Here is a 13,722-nt window from a genome sequence, read left to right as displayed (position 1 = left end):
AGCCGAGAGGTTCTGAGCTGGGTGGGTGTGACGGCAGCGGTGGCCATGTTGTAGTGATGTGGCGACGTGGTGGTGAAGTTAATGGTGGTGGTGTCTGCAGTGGGAAGTCCACTTACTACCCATTTGCTATTCTGCTTCACATCACTCAGCAGCATATAGGCTCACCATAATGACCCATTTGTTGTGCTCTGTGAAAGCTCAAAAAATGATTTTTTTAGCAGCGCCTCCCAACCTTTCTTTGTCCGGCCTTTAAACCGAATGTTATTTAACACTATTATAAAAGTGGATGTTGTAATATTTTTTTTCATTCAAGTCATAGTGATTCTTGAATTATTGTTGATGTTCAGGCTTGAGTTGGACATCTCCACCGTTTATTGTGAGTCGTGGGGGAGTAGGAGGGGTCACTTTGGGGTTTCCTCCCATTTTTTTCCTCCTATTTGCATCTTTTCTTTCAACATTCATCCTTTTTAATAGGCTGAGATGCTCCTCTGGTTATACATACACTTTGTCCAATAGGAGTAAAATATGCAATAGCGTTGTTGAATATTGTAATAACAATATTATTTACAATGCATATACAATAATCAATATTCAGTTCTGCCTTTCTGCTGCTTTCAGTTTGCTAAAATACAATATATTTCTGGATGAATTAAACAAAATGTAAATACAATGATTTCCAACTTTATTTGGTTAAACATTGAACTGAAGACAAAAGGTACCAATAAAAATAGAATTCCATTTTTAAGTTAAAATTTCTCTTGATTTCTAAAAATTTACATCGCAATTGATGATATATTGTGCAGCCTGATTGCCCAATACCATAGTACCACAGTGCTTTAGGAGTGTTCCCTCTTTATTCTTTCTCCAGTATGACAAAGGACCGTTCTCTGGTGTATTTATCAAACATGTTCAAACTAGAACAGTGTGGGCTGACGAAAACAATGATATGTAATGAATGGTCGCAATAACATGGACGTGTGCACACACACACACACACACACACACACACACACACACACACACACACACACACACACACACACGGCAGCCCAGTTGAGTTGTTATTTTAATGAACAGATAACATTTCCCAATTGTAGGGAAAAGTTCTGACTCATTGAACGTCATTTCTGTTTCTTGGAAGATGATGTTTTCATAAATTCAACTGTGATGCAGTAAAATAAACGCCATTTAGATCTCTCTGAACGCAAAAAGATAATAGTGTAGAGGAGTTTGGTGGGATGGGCTATTTGTGTTTGCGTCACTGTTTTGGTTACCTGTAATCTCTTTATCGAGTGCTCTACTGAAATACATTGAAGTTTACTGCACTGACGGATCCTGATGATTTATATCAGTTTTAAAAATACAACTTTTGTCACATTTAATTAACAGTTCAATAATGTTGCAACGGGACCTTTTTAATCTCCTTTATTAAATGAATGTACCGGTAATTACAGCCTGGTAATCAGAGCATTGGTGCCGGCAGCCAAGAAGTTTGGGATTGTGTGGTTTTCAGACCGGATTTGACTTGTAGGCGTGTGAAATAATTTAGGTCTGCAGTGTTGTCAGATGAGAAAAAAGTGCCGGTGTTGGTGATTTTCTATTTGTTTAATTGAGTTAAAAAAAACTAAATGGTTTCGAACCGTTGATTTAGTAAATCTTCTGATGGGCTTTTGATACTGTCTTAAATATGTAGCTGGCTAAAGCCACATGAACAATTACTATAACACTCCTGAAGTGTTTCATTAAGGACTTATGATACAAAGCACAGGGATTTCAGATCTTCTACTTGGCAGTTTGGGGACACGTCACACTTTCTTGTCCAGGACTTTTTTTATTGCATTGGAATGGGTATTGCATTTTGAGCCAGAATTGGGTAAATCTTTAATACAATAGATTTGTTTGTTTCAAGGAACACACTCTGGCTTTTTTTTAAAGGCTGATAACATTCCTGGTATATTATATTTAAACGTATGTTGTGACCACTTAACGTCTCCCCTCCCCACATTCGGGAAACCACTGGTTTGCAGTGAACATTATTATTATTATTATTATTATTATTAAAATCCCCTGAAGGATTTCTAGCTGCGTGTTGTGCTCGTATTTGCAGAACTATGTCTTTTGTTATGAGATCGTACCGTTTATGTTGACGGTGACAGGTGTCCTGCAGGAGTTGGAGACAATTTGTTTAAAAAGCGATACTCGTGAAAGAATCGGGCCGAGGTGACACGGAGCACTTCCTCTCAAACATCAGTTACACCATGGTTTTGCATTCATTTTGTCCACCTTTTCTTCTCCTCCTGTCACCCGCTTCCATGCTGCTGGTGCGTGTATTTGCATGTGTGTGTGTGTGTGTGTGTGTGTGTGTGAGTGTGAGTGTGTGTGTGTGTGTGTGTGTGAGAGAGAGAGAGAGAGGAAAAAAGAAGAAAAGAAATGTGACCACAGGTGTCAAGAAAACTGTGACAGTAATGGAGGAGAGTCCGACAGTGACGGCACTGCGCCGTCTGCCTGTCACTCTGTCGTTTATCATCAGCCCATCAGCTCAGGCCCTGACCCAGTCAACACACACACACACACACACACACACACACACACACACACACACACACACACACACACCCACCTTTACACCATCCATCAATATCACAGAGTTCATCTCAAGTTTAACAGATGGGGACATACCCGAGCTCGCTCTGCATATAGCCAGTGGGGGAAATGCTCCATGATGCATCACTTCTATCAAAAAAATCTAAACTGGAAAACGGCTCGCTCAACTGAAAAATCAATAGTTTACAAACGTCATGTATTAGTCCACATATTGTATGATCAATAGAGCATTTGCATCTGCAGATTATTTGATAAGTGCATCAAATAAAGAGATAAAAGAGATGTTTGATGTTTGAAGGTGTTGGCCAACGGTTATGCAAAAAAAGGCAAATGTATCGAAATGAAGTGAACCAATAAATCTTCTTTTTCTCGCTCCTTTCATCTCAACTCGTGCATTGATAACCGCTGACTTGTAAATGGGAGACGTACCAGATATGTCCTTATTGTTGGGATCTTGTTCGGTTTAGCGAGGAGGAGGATTAAAGTAACGTTTTCCAATCATAGCTCTGTGTCTGTGAGACAAACACTTGGTGCACTAAGTTTTGTTTGTAAAGATTGTAATGAAAATCTTCCACAGGCCAATACATCCTTTTTTTTATTAAATGATTTATTCATGTTTATTGATGTTTTTTAAGCAGCATTCCATTTATTTCCATTGTGGCTCAGCAGTGGTGGGAACCTCAAATGAAATAATCTGCAATATTGATACCAAATGAGTGAGAATATGTCTCCCCCCCCTCCCCGAAAATGGCAATATTGTTTCTTAAAATCATCACAAAATGAATGTTGATAACCTCATTTAATTAAAATGTTCAACATAAAAAAAAGGCTCCATACTCCAGGATTTAATGGTTTTAATTTTGATAGTGTGGATGCACCAGGAGCCGACGCAGGCCCGGGGAGCGGGATGCCGGGATGCTTGCGCTTCAAGTCGGGGGCCCTCACTTTAAAAACAATCCCATGCTGTCATTGGAGATGGCCTCGCTTGTTTTTATAAGCACCCTTTGAGCTTTTTCAAGTGCAGAATTAGGGACTGTTAAGGGAGTTAACCAGGACGCTTCTGCACTCCCAAGACAGGAAGCCTGATGATGGTGATATCTGTGATTAATTGCGCTCTCTCTTTCTCTTTCGCTCTCTCTTTCTCTCTCCCTCCCTCCTTACCTCCCAGATGTCTTGAGCTATTACTTATTTTTTTAATATGTAAATTCCAACATAATCGGTTCCCTCTCACTAGTGTTTGCTTTAGGACAGAAGAGGAAAGTTAGAGGGGGAGCATAAATCACTTTTAGTAATGGTTGCCTTCTTCTGCATTGATTTTTTTTTAAAACAATTTTATTTGCTTTTTGACAAATATTTCATTTTTATTTTTTAATAGAACTACAGATGTTTCTTTCTTGTGCCATTATTGTACAAAATGGGTAATACCAAATTGCAATGCGGTCATTCTCGAAGTGTTGCAGCGCCTGTTTGCTTTAAAAACAGGTTTGGCTCCAAGGCCGTATGTCAATGCTATAGGTTGCCTCACTTGGTAGTAACTATAGTTTATTGGCCTCACCTCCATGTTATTTGGATACCTCTTTATGTTACATTTATTACACCCACTTCCCCGATTCGCCTTCTTGCCAACCAAAGTGTTTTCATACATTGTAATTTATTGTCATAGTCCATTCATTTTTTTTAATCAACTAATACAAAAAATATCCCAAAACCCTGTAGTCAAGCAGGGTCTGCTTGTTTATTATGAACGATAAACCCAACTAGAACCAACACGACCTGGTGTAATGTTTGAGGAATAGCAGAGATTCAAGTCTGGAGGTGAAAATGTGCTCATAAATATGAATTATGTCATTATTTGTCTTACCTGGAGTGTTTTTAACCTTCATATATCGCCATAGCCATTCTTCGTGCTTTTACCTGAGCGTTAAAATAATGAATCAGCGTTTCTAAATCGCAGAAGCCGTCCCAGTCTCTTTGTTACCGTCGATGACAAATGGTGGTGGGAGTAGCAGCAGCTCGCAGGATTTGTTTAGCATTCCAGATCCGATGTGTTTTGAAAAGTATTAATGGAGGTCATGGAGGCAGGACTTATCACCTGCAGGTTCAGTCAGGAGCTCTTTGTCAAAACCGGAGTAGGCCTGCGAGGTAAAGCTTTGTCATCGTGACACTCGTATGCTTCATCTCACGCCTTGTAACACCGGGACGAGCTGGGATGTTCTGCTTTGGCCCTCAATGGAGCGAGAAATGTGTCGTGTAATACAATGTTTTAAAAACAGTTAGCAATATTTATCTTCATTTCTGAGTTACACAATTTTTTTATACTGTTTGCAGCAATCTAATATACTTTTGGTGTTGTTGTTTTTTTACAAGTCCATATTATGTTTAATTATGCAGCTGTAACTTGTTTCTATTGAAATCCTCCATTATTTTCTGAGCGTAATTAAGAAACTACCATTACCACAGTATCATAAGAGACTGTAGACTCTACCGGGTCAAGTAAGCGTGTGAAATGAGCGACCAGTACGTCTCTCATGTATTAGCCCATTTAACTGGTGGAGCTGTTCTCCCTGTGGCTGCTGGGAATTACAGTCATTCAGTGTGTGTCTCAGTATGATGGATGACACCTGCACCCGTTGAGCAATCGCTCCCTGGCGCACTATTGTTTTTCTTTTCTCGCTTTTGCGTGTGAGAAAACTGTGTGCATTCCCCAGCCAAAACCAACTCTGATAACCATCTCATCTGTGTGATGTATGATCTTGTCTCTTTGGGTTATCGGAATGCCTTGCCAATACCCTGGAAGTGCTACCGTTGAGGCTGTGCTCGTCAGATCCGTCATAGAGGCCGGCTGCAAAATTCCTCCCGGCTGAACAAGGAGTGATGCAGCACTTTTTAACACCCGGCCCCATCGTTTCTACCACATAGTCTTCTTCTCAAATACTCGAAAACAAAAGACAAATTCCACGGCTACATATGATGTCCGCTCTGTACGATAAGAAAACCACAGTCAGAACTGTGTTTCTTCACAATAGGAAATCTCACTGTATCCTTGGAGCTCAAATTTCTACTGCACAACTTCACACTGTGGCTTGGCCCAGAATGCATTTGTGGCAAATAGTAGTCTTTTAGTGTATATGTAGTAGTGTGCCAGACACTCTTTTGTCATGAGCTCTTGTTTCTGTGCGTCTGCAAGGCCCCGTCACGACCATTGTGGCTCAGTAACAAAAGAACCTTCAAGTACTGGAATCTCCCAATACGTCACTCACCGATGCCGAGCAAAGGAATATACGTCAACCAGAAGAGGGGAGGACTGGATGAAGCAACTCAGCAGCAGCAGCAGCAGCAGCATGATGATCATCATCATCATCATCATCATCTCCTTGGTTTGCCCTCACCATGCTCAGTGCATCACAGGCTGTAGAGGGGTGTGAAGTGCTCCCGCGAGTGTGTGGGTTCACGACTGCCGCGCTCTGTGATTAAACAGTAGTATGTGCTGACAGCTGGAGTGGAAGAGCATGATGCACTGGGGCACAGCGGAGCGAGGAGGTGCCTCTCAGTGGTGTCGGGGAAGTTACATATTTGCCTTCTGGAGGGCCTCGATGCAGTTCCCTGACATGTTGGCACAAGGCATGTCACGGTTATCTTCGTCAACACTGTTAAATCTCCTTAAAATGGCACTAAGACCTAGGGGAATCACTTCTCCTTACGTTTAGTTAAGAAACAAATATTTTATTGCATTGCAGAAAAGCGCACACTTTTTTTTGTGAACATCCTTTTTAGTGAAAAACATACTATCATCAATAAGGTAATCATTAATTCCCCCTGTATAATGTATATAATAATATGTATAAGAAAATAGCAACATTGTGTGAGGCTTACGCTCTACTTTTAACTTCTAAGCCATGCGAGCGAGATGGATTTTAAGTTACGTATGACTATATTTACGATTATCCTACTGATGGAAATTCTCCACAATCAACTTGGTGGTTCTTTTGTTATCATGACCCATGAGCTGAATCAACATATATGGGACATTACTTTTTGTCATTAAATCATCAAACATTTTCTGCAGAACCTAATATATCAGTTGGCAGGGCCCATTCTGCGATGGGATCACACCCGCTGTGCCCTAATCCCACTGTAAAGTTCCGTAACTGCATCTTGCGCGGTGGTATTGCAGTGACTAAAACTGTCAATAGACTCAGCCAGAGACAAAGACGAAGACACACCTGGCAAAGTACTCAAAAGGGCTTCTGTAATGGTTCCACCCACAATAGGTGTCTCTACAGACAAGCAAATACAATACCAGAGTTGCTGTCCCAGCTGGTAATGAATTGCTTCCCCAACAATGGCCTCAAAAACTCTAAATGTAATGCAGTGACAGGTTGCATCCTTTGTGGTTCTGTCATCAGTTCTGTCATAAATGCAACGCCCTCTTCTGCAGTTTGATTGACAGGGAACACAAAAGCATTTGTTCGCACTTTTCCTCGACTGGAAAAACTGTAACTGTTGCTCTTGTCACACTTACACGTACAGCACAGAGAACCTTTGTAACTGGAAGTTGCCAGAAGGCATTCTGGGACGTGATGGTAATCACTAAAAGTTACACTCCATCACACAAACCGTCTGAGGGTGATTAATTAGTTTTGACGCTAGAATACCTCGGGTAGTATCGGTTGTCCATCAGGAAGTGTACTAAATCATAGTATATTGAGCAGTAAGTTGTCTAGTGGGAAATGAACCCATTGGAATTGGCTGAATCAAGACCGTCACTAAATGCCGTGCAAAGGTCAATTTCCGATCGCGGTTGCACTTTCTGCTCTTCTAGTTTCCCCTCCCACAGCACGTCTACTCATCTGCCATCAGCTGTTCAGGTGGAGGGTTGTCAGACTGCTTTTAAAATAAACACAACCCAGTTTTGCATTCATGCTTGTCATCCCTTAATCCTTCTGCAACTGACATACTGAAGATGCCACATGCATTGCTAACTGACGTCGACCTTGCATCCAAAGACACCGAGACACAAACTCTCGACAGCCTGAGAAAGTGAACTCGACACGCTGAACTAATCACCGTATCTGGATGCACAGCAGGACGGGCCTGTTAATTAGCAAAGAGTGTTAACTACTGTTACCTTTCTAAGTTAATGAAGCATTGGGTAACCTGTATCCTTCAGAGTTACTGTAATCTGAGGTTTACGATGAGGAAAAGAAAATGTAGCCTTCAGCAACAGTGCAACTAATATTTAATGGTGGATTATTATTCTAGAAAAACAAGATGTCTACTGTTATCATGTATGTGGTGTGTGTTGACGGTCCTGCTTCGACGATTAAAGGACAAATTAGTGAATGTTTCTAAATGTAATGAATTGTGATTCTATTGGGATCAAACTGGAAAAAAAAGACAAAATATTAGCCTAAAAATAAACAAAAAGTTTGAGTCGGTATGGTGATCCAACAATTTTATTTTCATAGCCTGTAGGTCCTAAAAGTAATTCAGCCTCCTAGTCTAATCATAATGGATCAAAAGGGATTAAAAAACCTTTAAATAGTTACTTATAATAACAAGTCTTTGCAAATTGCTCTTCACACTAACTAAATATATTTACAATTTGAATGTACTTTACTTGAGTGTTTCCATTCTAAGCTACTTTATACTTTTAATCTATTACATTTCTACGTTTATCTGAGAGCTATAATTACTTTACAGATTAAAATGATACACAGTAAAGATCTGGACTTATTTCCTGCTGGATATATTGTCAAGTGTTGAACTACCACATAGTAATGTAAAGTATGGTAATTCAAATTGTCTCCAGCTCCAACATTAATAGTAAAGTTAGAGATAATAATCGGATGATTCAGTATATGATACAGTAGCATTGCAATGACGGGGGCCCTCCTGCTGCCTAAAGAATGCTTTTACTTTCTATTTTTCATTGCAAATACCTTTTTTTTCCTTACTTACTTAAGGTAAGTACAAAAGGTACAACAAATGTATGTAAGTACACTTGTAGTAAAAGATCAAAATACTTCTTCAACCACTCGCTGCTTGACAATAAGTTACGTTGGTTTGCAGAGAGAGTGGAGTGTTCTGTTTCTCTGAGATTGAAGATCCCACCACCCGTCACCTGTTGGAGCATGCTCGGTCACTTCCCACCATCTCTGTGTTTGCACAGGCGGACTGAGCAGATTTGGTTTCAGCGTGTAATCTGATTACCTGCTGAAAGATCTGATGCGCCTCATCTTCACTGTATAGGCCTATTAATATAGCAAGGCCAGAAAAGCCGTCCTGTTACCTTTTTCGGTGCCGTATCATTAAACAAAGCATATAGTCGGGTCAACTGAGCCGTAACGGATGGAATTCAGTTTGACTCTTGCCTGCTGGTAGCTTGGTTCAGTAGTTCTTGGTCCTCCCATTCGTACATGTAGATCCAACTGTGGACAAAGTAATTTTTTTCTGAGCTATTTTACTTGATAATGACTTCTCTGGAAAATTCCCGGAGGACACACCCTTTTTAATAGACAATATGTTCAATTGAGCTAATTAGAAAGAGTCCACATTGCACAGCAGCTGTGTCCACACACAGTGGAATCCGCACGGCACTAGGAAAGGGAAGCAGTGAGAATTTAGAGTAAAAAAAGAACTTGATTGAGTCAGAAGGCCTCCGTGCCAAAGCGGTGGCTTTTTCTACACAGATGCACATAGTTAGCGTGTGTGTGAAACCTCAGAGGCCCTCGCTGATCAACCCGGCTGCATTGATTCTCCAGCTGCTGGCCCGTCGCTGATGTTACTGGGTTTGCGTGGATGATATGGTCGGTGGCTTTGGCCCTTCAAAATGCCGAGAATTATATAGTCACTCGCAGGAATTTTGGAACAAGGTCTCCCTGGATCACGCATTCGGGTCCATGTTCTTGCAAAGATGGCACAAGACTCAAAACTGGTGGTTGGCATTTAAGTTGGGCAGAGTGACAATAAGTATGATGATACGGTTCTGGTAGAAGGTTGGCCGGCGCCGGTTGTCTGTCAAAACCACTTGGTAGCAACGAAAAATGCATTTGTCCGACACTAAAACTGTAGGAACTAAAATTCTCATGACATTCACTGACTTTCGCCCGTATTAGCAGTCAGGCAACTTTATCAGGTTATTTTAATTAAGTAGAACTGTTACACATCATATTAATTTGCTCTCTGATCCTGCAATGCTGTAAGAGATGTATACAGTTCATATTGGGTGTTTGGTAGTGTTGACTGTTGTACAGCAACATTGCAATAGGCATGACTGTAGTACGCGTGACTGAGAATAGCAGCAAATCCTCACATTTGAGAAGCTGGAATTGGCTTGAGAAGTGACTTGAAAACAATAACAAAGTCTTAACTCGCAACTATATATAGCGCTTCGTAGAAAGACAAAGTCCTGGTGAGGTAAATAAATACAATCTCCCATTCAGTATTACTTTCATCTGGCTTTTTGAAAAAATGTAACGTGTTTTGGGGGTTTACTTTTTATATTCTAAGACAAATCAGCATCTACTTAGAAATGTAAACCTTCATGAATTTAATATATTTGAACAATGCTTACCTTGTGAGCACAGAAAGAAACTACAGCTCCCATGTTAATTTACAACCGCCGGTACCTACATATCATAACTATGGTACGTAGTCATACACGCCATCATAATCAGATTTTGTACGTATTCACAAAATTCACTAAAGCTTTCTTCTCAGTCTTACCCTTTAAAAAAAAAAAAAAAAGAGCTAAAGAAAATTATTTTTTGTTGTTTTTGTTTTGCCCTATACAAATGTAGGAAGTAAAACAGATCACATACTGTAGACTAAGGTCTGTTTCAAGGTTTCTATTTATTATTAGCACATGTTTAATGAACAAATTGCATGAGCACTAATGCGCTCACAACATCAGATATTTATCCGGGAGAATTGTCCTGAAATCTGAGATCATAACAACCTACATTCACCTCGATGTTCACGGTTATTAACGTGACTTATCCTGACTGTTTCCTCCACTCAGGTCTGGTGGAGATCTGCTTGATGCATCCCCTCGACGTAGTGAAGACAAGGTAAGCCGCCCATTCATAACTCGACAACTCATACACAAACTCATATTTAGTGTAACTTTACCGAACGCATAATCTTCTTACAAGGAAAGCCATTTTTAATCCACATCTGCCTTGAATCCTCTCAGTGGGTATTTGGGTCTGTGCTTAGTGAAGTTCCCAGCATACCAGCCTCTTTTTTTCTCCCCCAGCTGGCCAACTCTGCGCTCATTCTCCTCACAAGTGGGCAGCAATGCCAAGAGCCTTGAGACATTTTGTGGAAAATGAAATGCATCATTGATCCATTCATTCCCCCTGCAATGTTAACGTTAGAAGGTTTTTATTTCGGCAAATCACTCACAATTTTGTATTACAATTTAGGAATAAAAAAAAATTCCGGAACGGCCTGCGGATCCTGTGAAATAAAGGGACTCGCAGGATCAATCGAGTGCCACTAAAATGAACTCTCTGTGTCTAATAGCTTGCGTTTCGTTAGCGTCTCCTTTGTGTGTGTTACGCAAGACTGGCAGCAGTCTTGAGCTGTTGAGTGATCAGGAGCCTCACACCACAGTGTCTCAGCCGGCCATAAACAGGTCGTGGGCTACTACTAAAGCTTTATAGTCTTTCACAGGCCTAGCCAAGACCTCTGGCTTCGTTTTTCACTCCCCCTCGCACCCCCCTCTGCCCCATTCACTACTTGTCAGTAAATTGTGCAGCTTTTTCTGTCATTTACGGCAGCAGTTTCTTGGTAAATAAATTGCTTGGCGTGCCTTTAAAAGAAAAAAAAGAAGTGAGATGGTTGCACTTTGAAGGCCGTGCCACCACCTGAACGCAGACAGGGAAGCGCAGGGATAAAAGCCAGGGGTGAGCGCTCGTGTATTAGTCGATATTTGATACTTTGAAGGCACACACTGTGATTTATGGTCACGAGTAGAAACTCTGGGGGTTTATTACAGGTACGGCTTGTGCTCCGCCTGTCCGTCCTCACACAGGGTCAGGGTTAAAAGTGCACTCAATATTTTCTTTGTAACGCTCTTCCTTAAAAAGCGGTAAAAGACGCTCTAAAATTAGACAGGTTTATCTGTTTGTTTTCTGTTTGTGTCGCCATGTGTTCACGTTGATGGGTTTTCTGCTGCTGAGAACGCAGTCTGTGTAAATTGATTCCTTTTGGCCGTGATCTGGGTTTCTTTGTTTTTTAACAAAATGAACAAACAGAATAGTCTTTCTTCTTTTTTAATAGGGAGCTTTAGATGATGTCAAAAAGTGTCTAAACAACAGGAGGTTATTTTCATGGCAGGCATCCACACAGAGACGAACCACACTGGTGTAGATATGCATTGTACATGCATGTGCACACACTTTAACATCCACACATGAATTCATAAACATAGCATACATACCAGCTAATTGGGACACTGAGGGAGCTGAAATCTATTAGCAGGAACCTTGGAGCCGAGAGTCAGACACCGACACACCTTCACTGGGTCTCTCTCTCTTTCTCTCTCGCTCAGGCATGGCTCTTATTAGGCACCGGCTCCTGCTTTAATGTCCACCGGTCCAAATTGAACAGCAACTGGAGTAAATTTACTTTTTTCCACCAACTCAGAATCAAAGGGATTTTTCCCCTTTTTCTTTTTCCCCCCCTTTCTTTTTTTTCTTCTTTTTTGCAAGGTAAACTTGACTAAATGCATACCTGCCTGGGAGCTGATGTTTACCTATTTTCCAAATGAGGGTTTATCTTTCTCTCTGCGGGAGTGGAGGAGGGGCACAGTGCATTTTAGATCTAGAATTAGCTGCAGTAGTTGGTAAAGAGGCACTGCCACGAGTCCCTAAATACTGCTGTTATGAATCAAAGGTATGTCGGTAGAATTTGACAGCTATTTTCTTTAAATAAAAAAGGTTGATTCACCCACCAAGATGATTGTTTTGGCAGATAAATGAAAAGCTGTGTTCCACATATTTGAATAATGGGACCGAAACCTTTGGACTATTTTATGTTTCAAAGCACATTAATGCAAGTTCATGGTGACCAAACAATCAGCTCAGAATATATATAAAAAAACACTAGAAAAATGTTTCCAGATAATGGTAGAAAGTATGTGACCACACTGGACATTGCTTCCGATGTAAAGTAAACGTCTTGTCAGACTTTCTGCCTTTGTTGTTGCACGTTTACGCCCTGTTGCGCGCTCACTGACCAGTCGAGCCATGACCCCGGTAACTCACCTTTGCTAACAAGTACATCTATCTTACATCTGAGGGACTCCTGCAGAGCCCACCTTCCATCAGTGTGACTTACTACCTCTTTCATTGTTGTGAAAGAGTTGAACATGAACAAATTTATACTGGTAAGTTCAGGGATGCAGTAGATTTATTTACCGGAAAAATGGCTAATAGCATCAGTTCTAGTGTGAAGTGGCCTTTTTAACAGATGACAGAACTACAAGTAGGATTACAAACTAACACGTGTTTTCTTTGTGCATTATTCGTTTACTACGTCAAATGCAGGAAGTGCTTGTTTTGTCTGAAATAACTGAGCAAAACCCAAATATATTACATTTAAGATGATAAACAAGGTGCGAGGAGGCACACGAAGTTAGATCCTGACCAAACTCTGTGTCAATCAATCAGATTGCATGAAGGCAAAATAGCCAACATGTTTAGGGTGGTATGTTGGAGAAGATTTGTGTGCCAGGATTTGTTTTTATGACTTATTTCAAGTTTAGGACAACTATTCATTACACATGTATCTTCACAATGGAAACCGTTGCGTTTCTTGTTCTTTGTTTCCTCATTGCGAGTCCATCCGGATCAAAATCTGCCCAATTTGTTAATGCAGCACGAAAAATTCTCAGCACAAAGTAAACTGTTAATTGCCCCTGACCCTCCCCTCCCTCCTCCATGGGTCTGGGCAGGAATGTGGGGGTATAGATGGAGGGTGCGATGCGGTGTGGGGAAGCCAGTCGTCGGTTGAGCAGAAAGAGAGACAGTGGGACCGGAGTTACAGCTTTTCATTAACCTGGAAACCACCTAGTTACATGGTTCATGGGCTGGTCTCAGCTCACTTGGA

The 13,722-nt window shown here is 40.9% G+C and overlaps 1 protein-coding gene across 1 annotated transcript in view; it reads left to right on the top strand.

Moving 5' to 3' along the window:
* slc25a21 (solute carrier family 25 member 21) overlaps positions 1 to 13,722 on the top strand; it is an 83,652-nt gene that overhangs the window by 43,817 nt on the left and 26,113 nt on the right. The window contains exon 2 of the mRNA XM_079215097.1: positions 10,628 to 10,676. Within this exon, the coding sequence (XP_079071223.1) occupies positions 10,628 to 10,676 (49 nt within the window). The remainder of the gene's footprint in view (positions 1 to 10,627; positions 10,677 to 13,722) is intronic.

This window comes from Taurulus bubalis (assembly GCF_910589615.1).
Source record: "Taurulus bubalis genome assembly, chromosome: 1".
NCBI classification, from domain to species: Eukaryota; Metazoa; Chordata; class Actinopteri; order Perciformes; family Cottidae; genus Taurulus; species Taurulus bubalis.
Note: the sequence above shows the minus strand (reverse complement) of the source record. Positions and strands in the feature narration are given on the sequence as shown.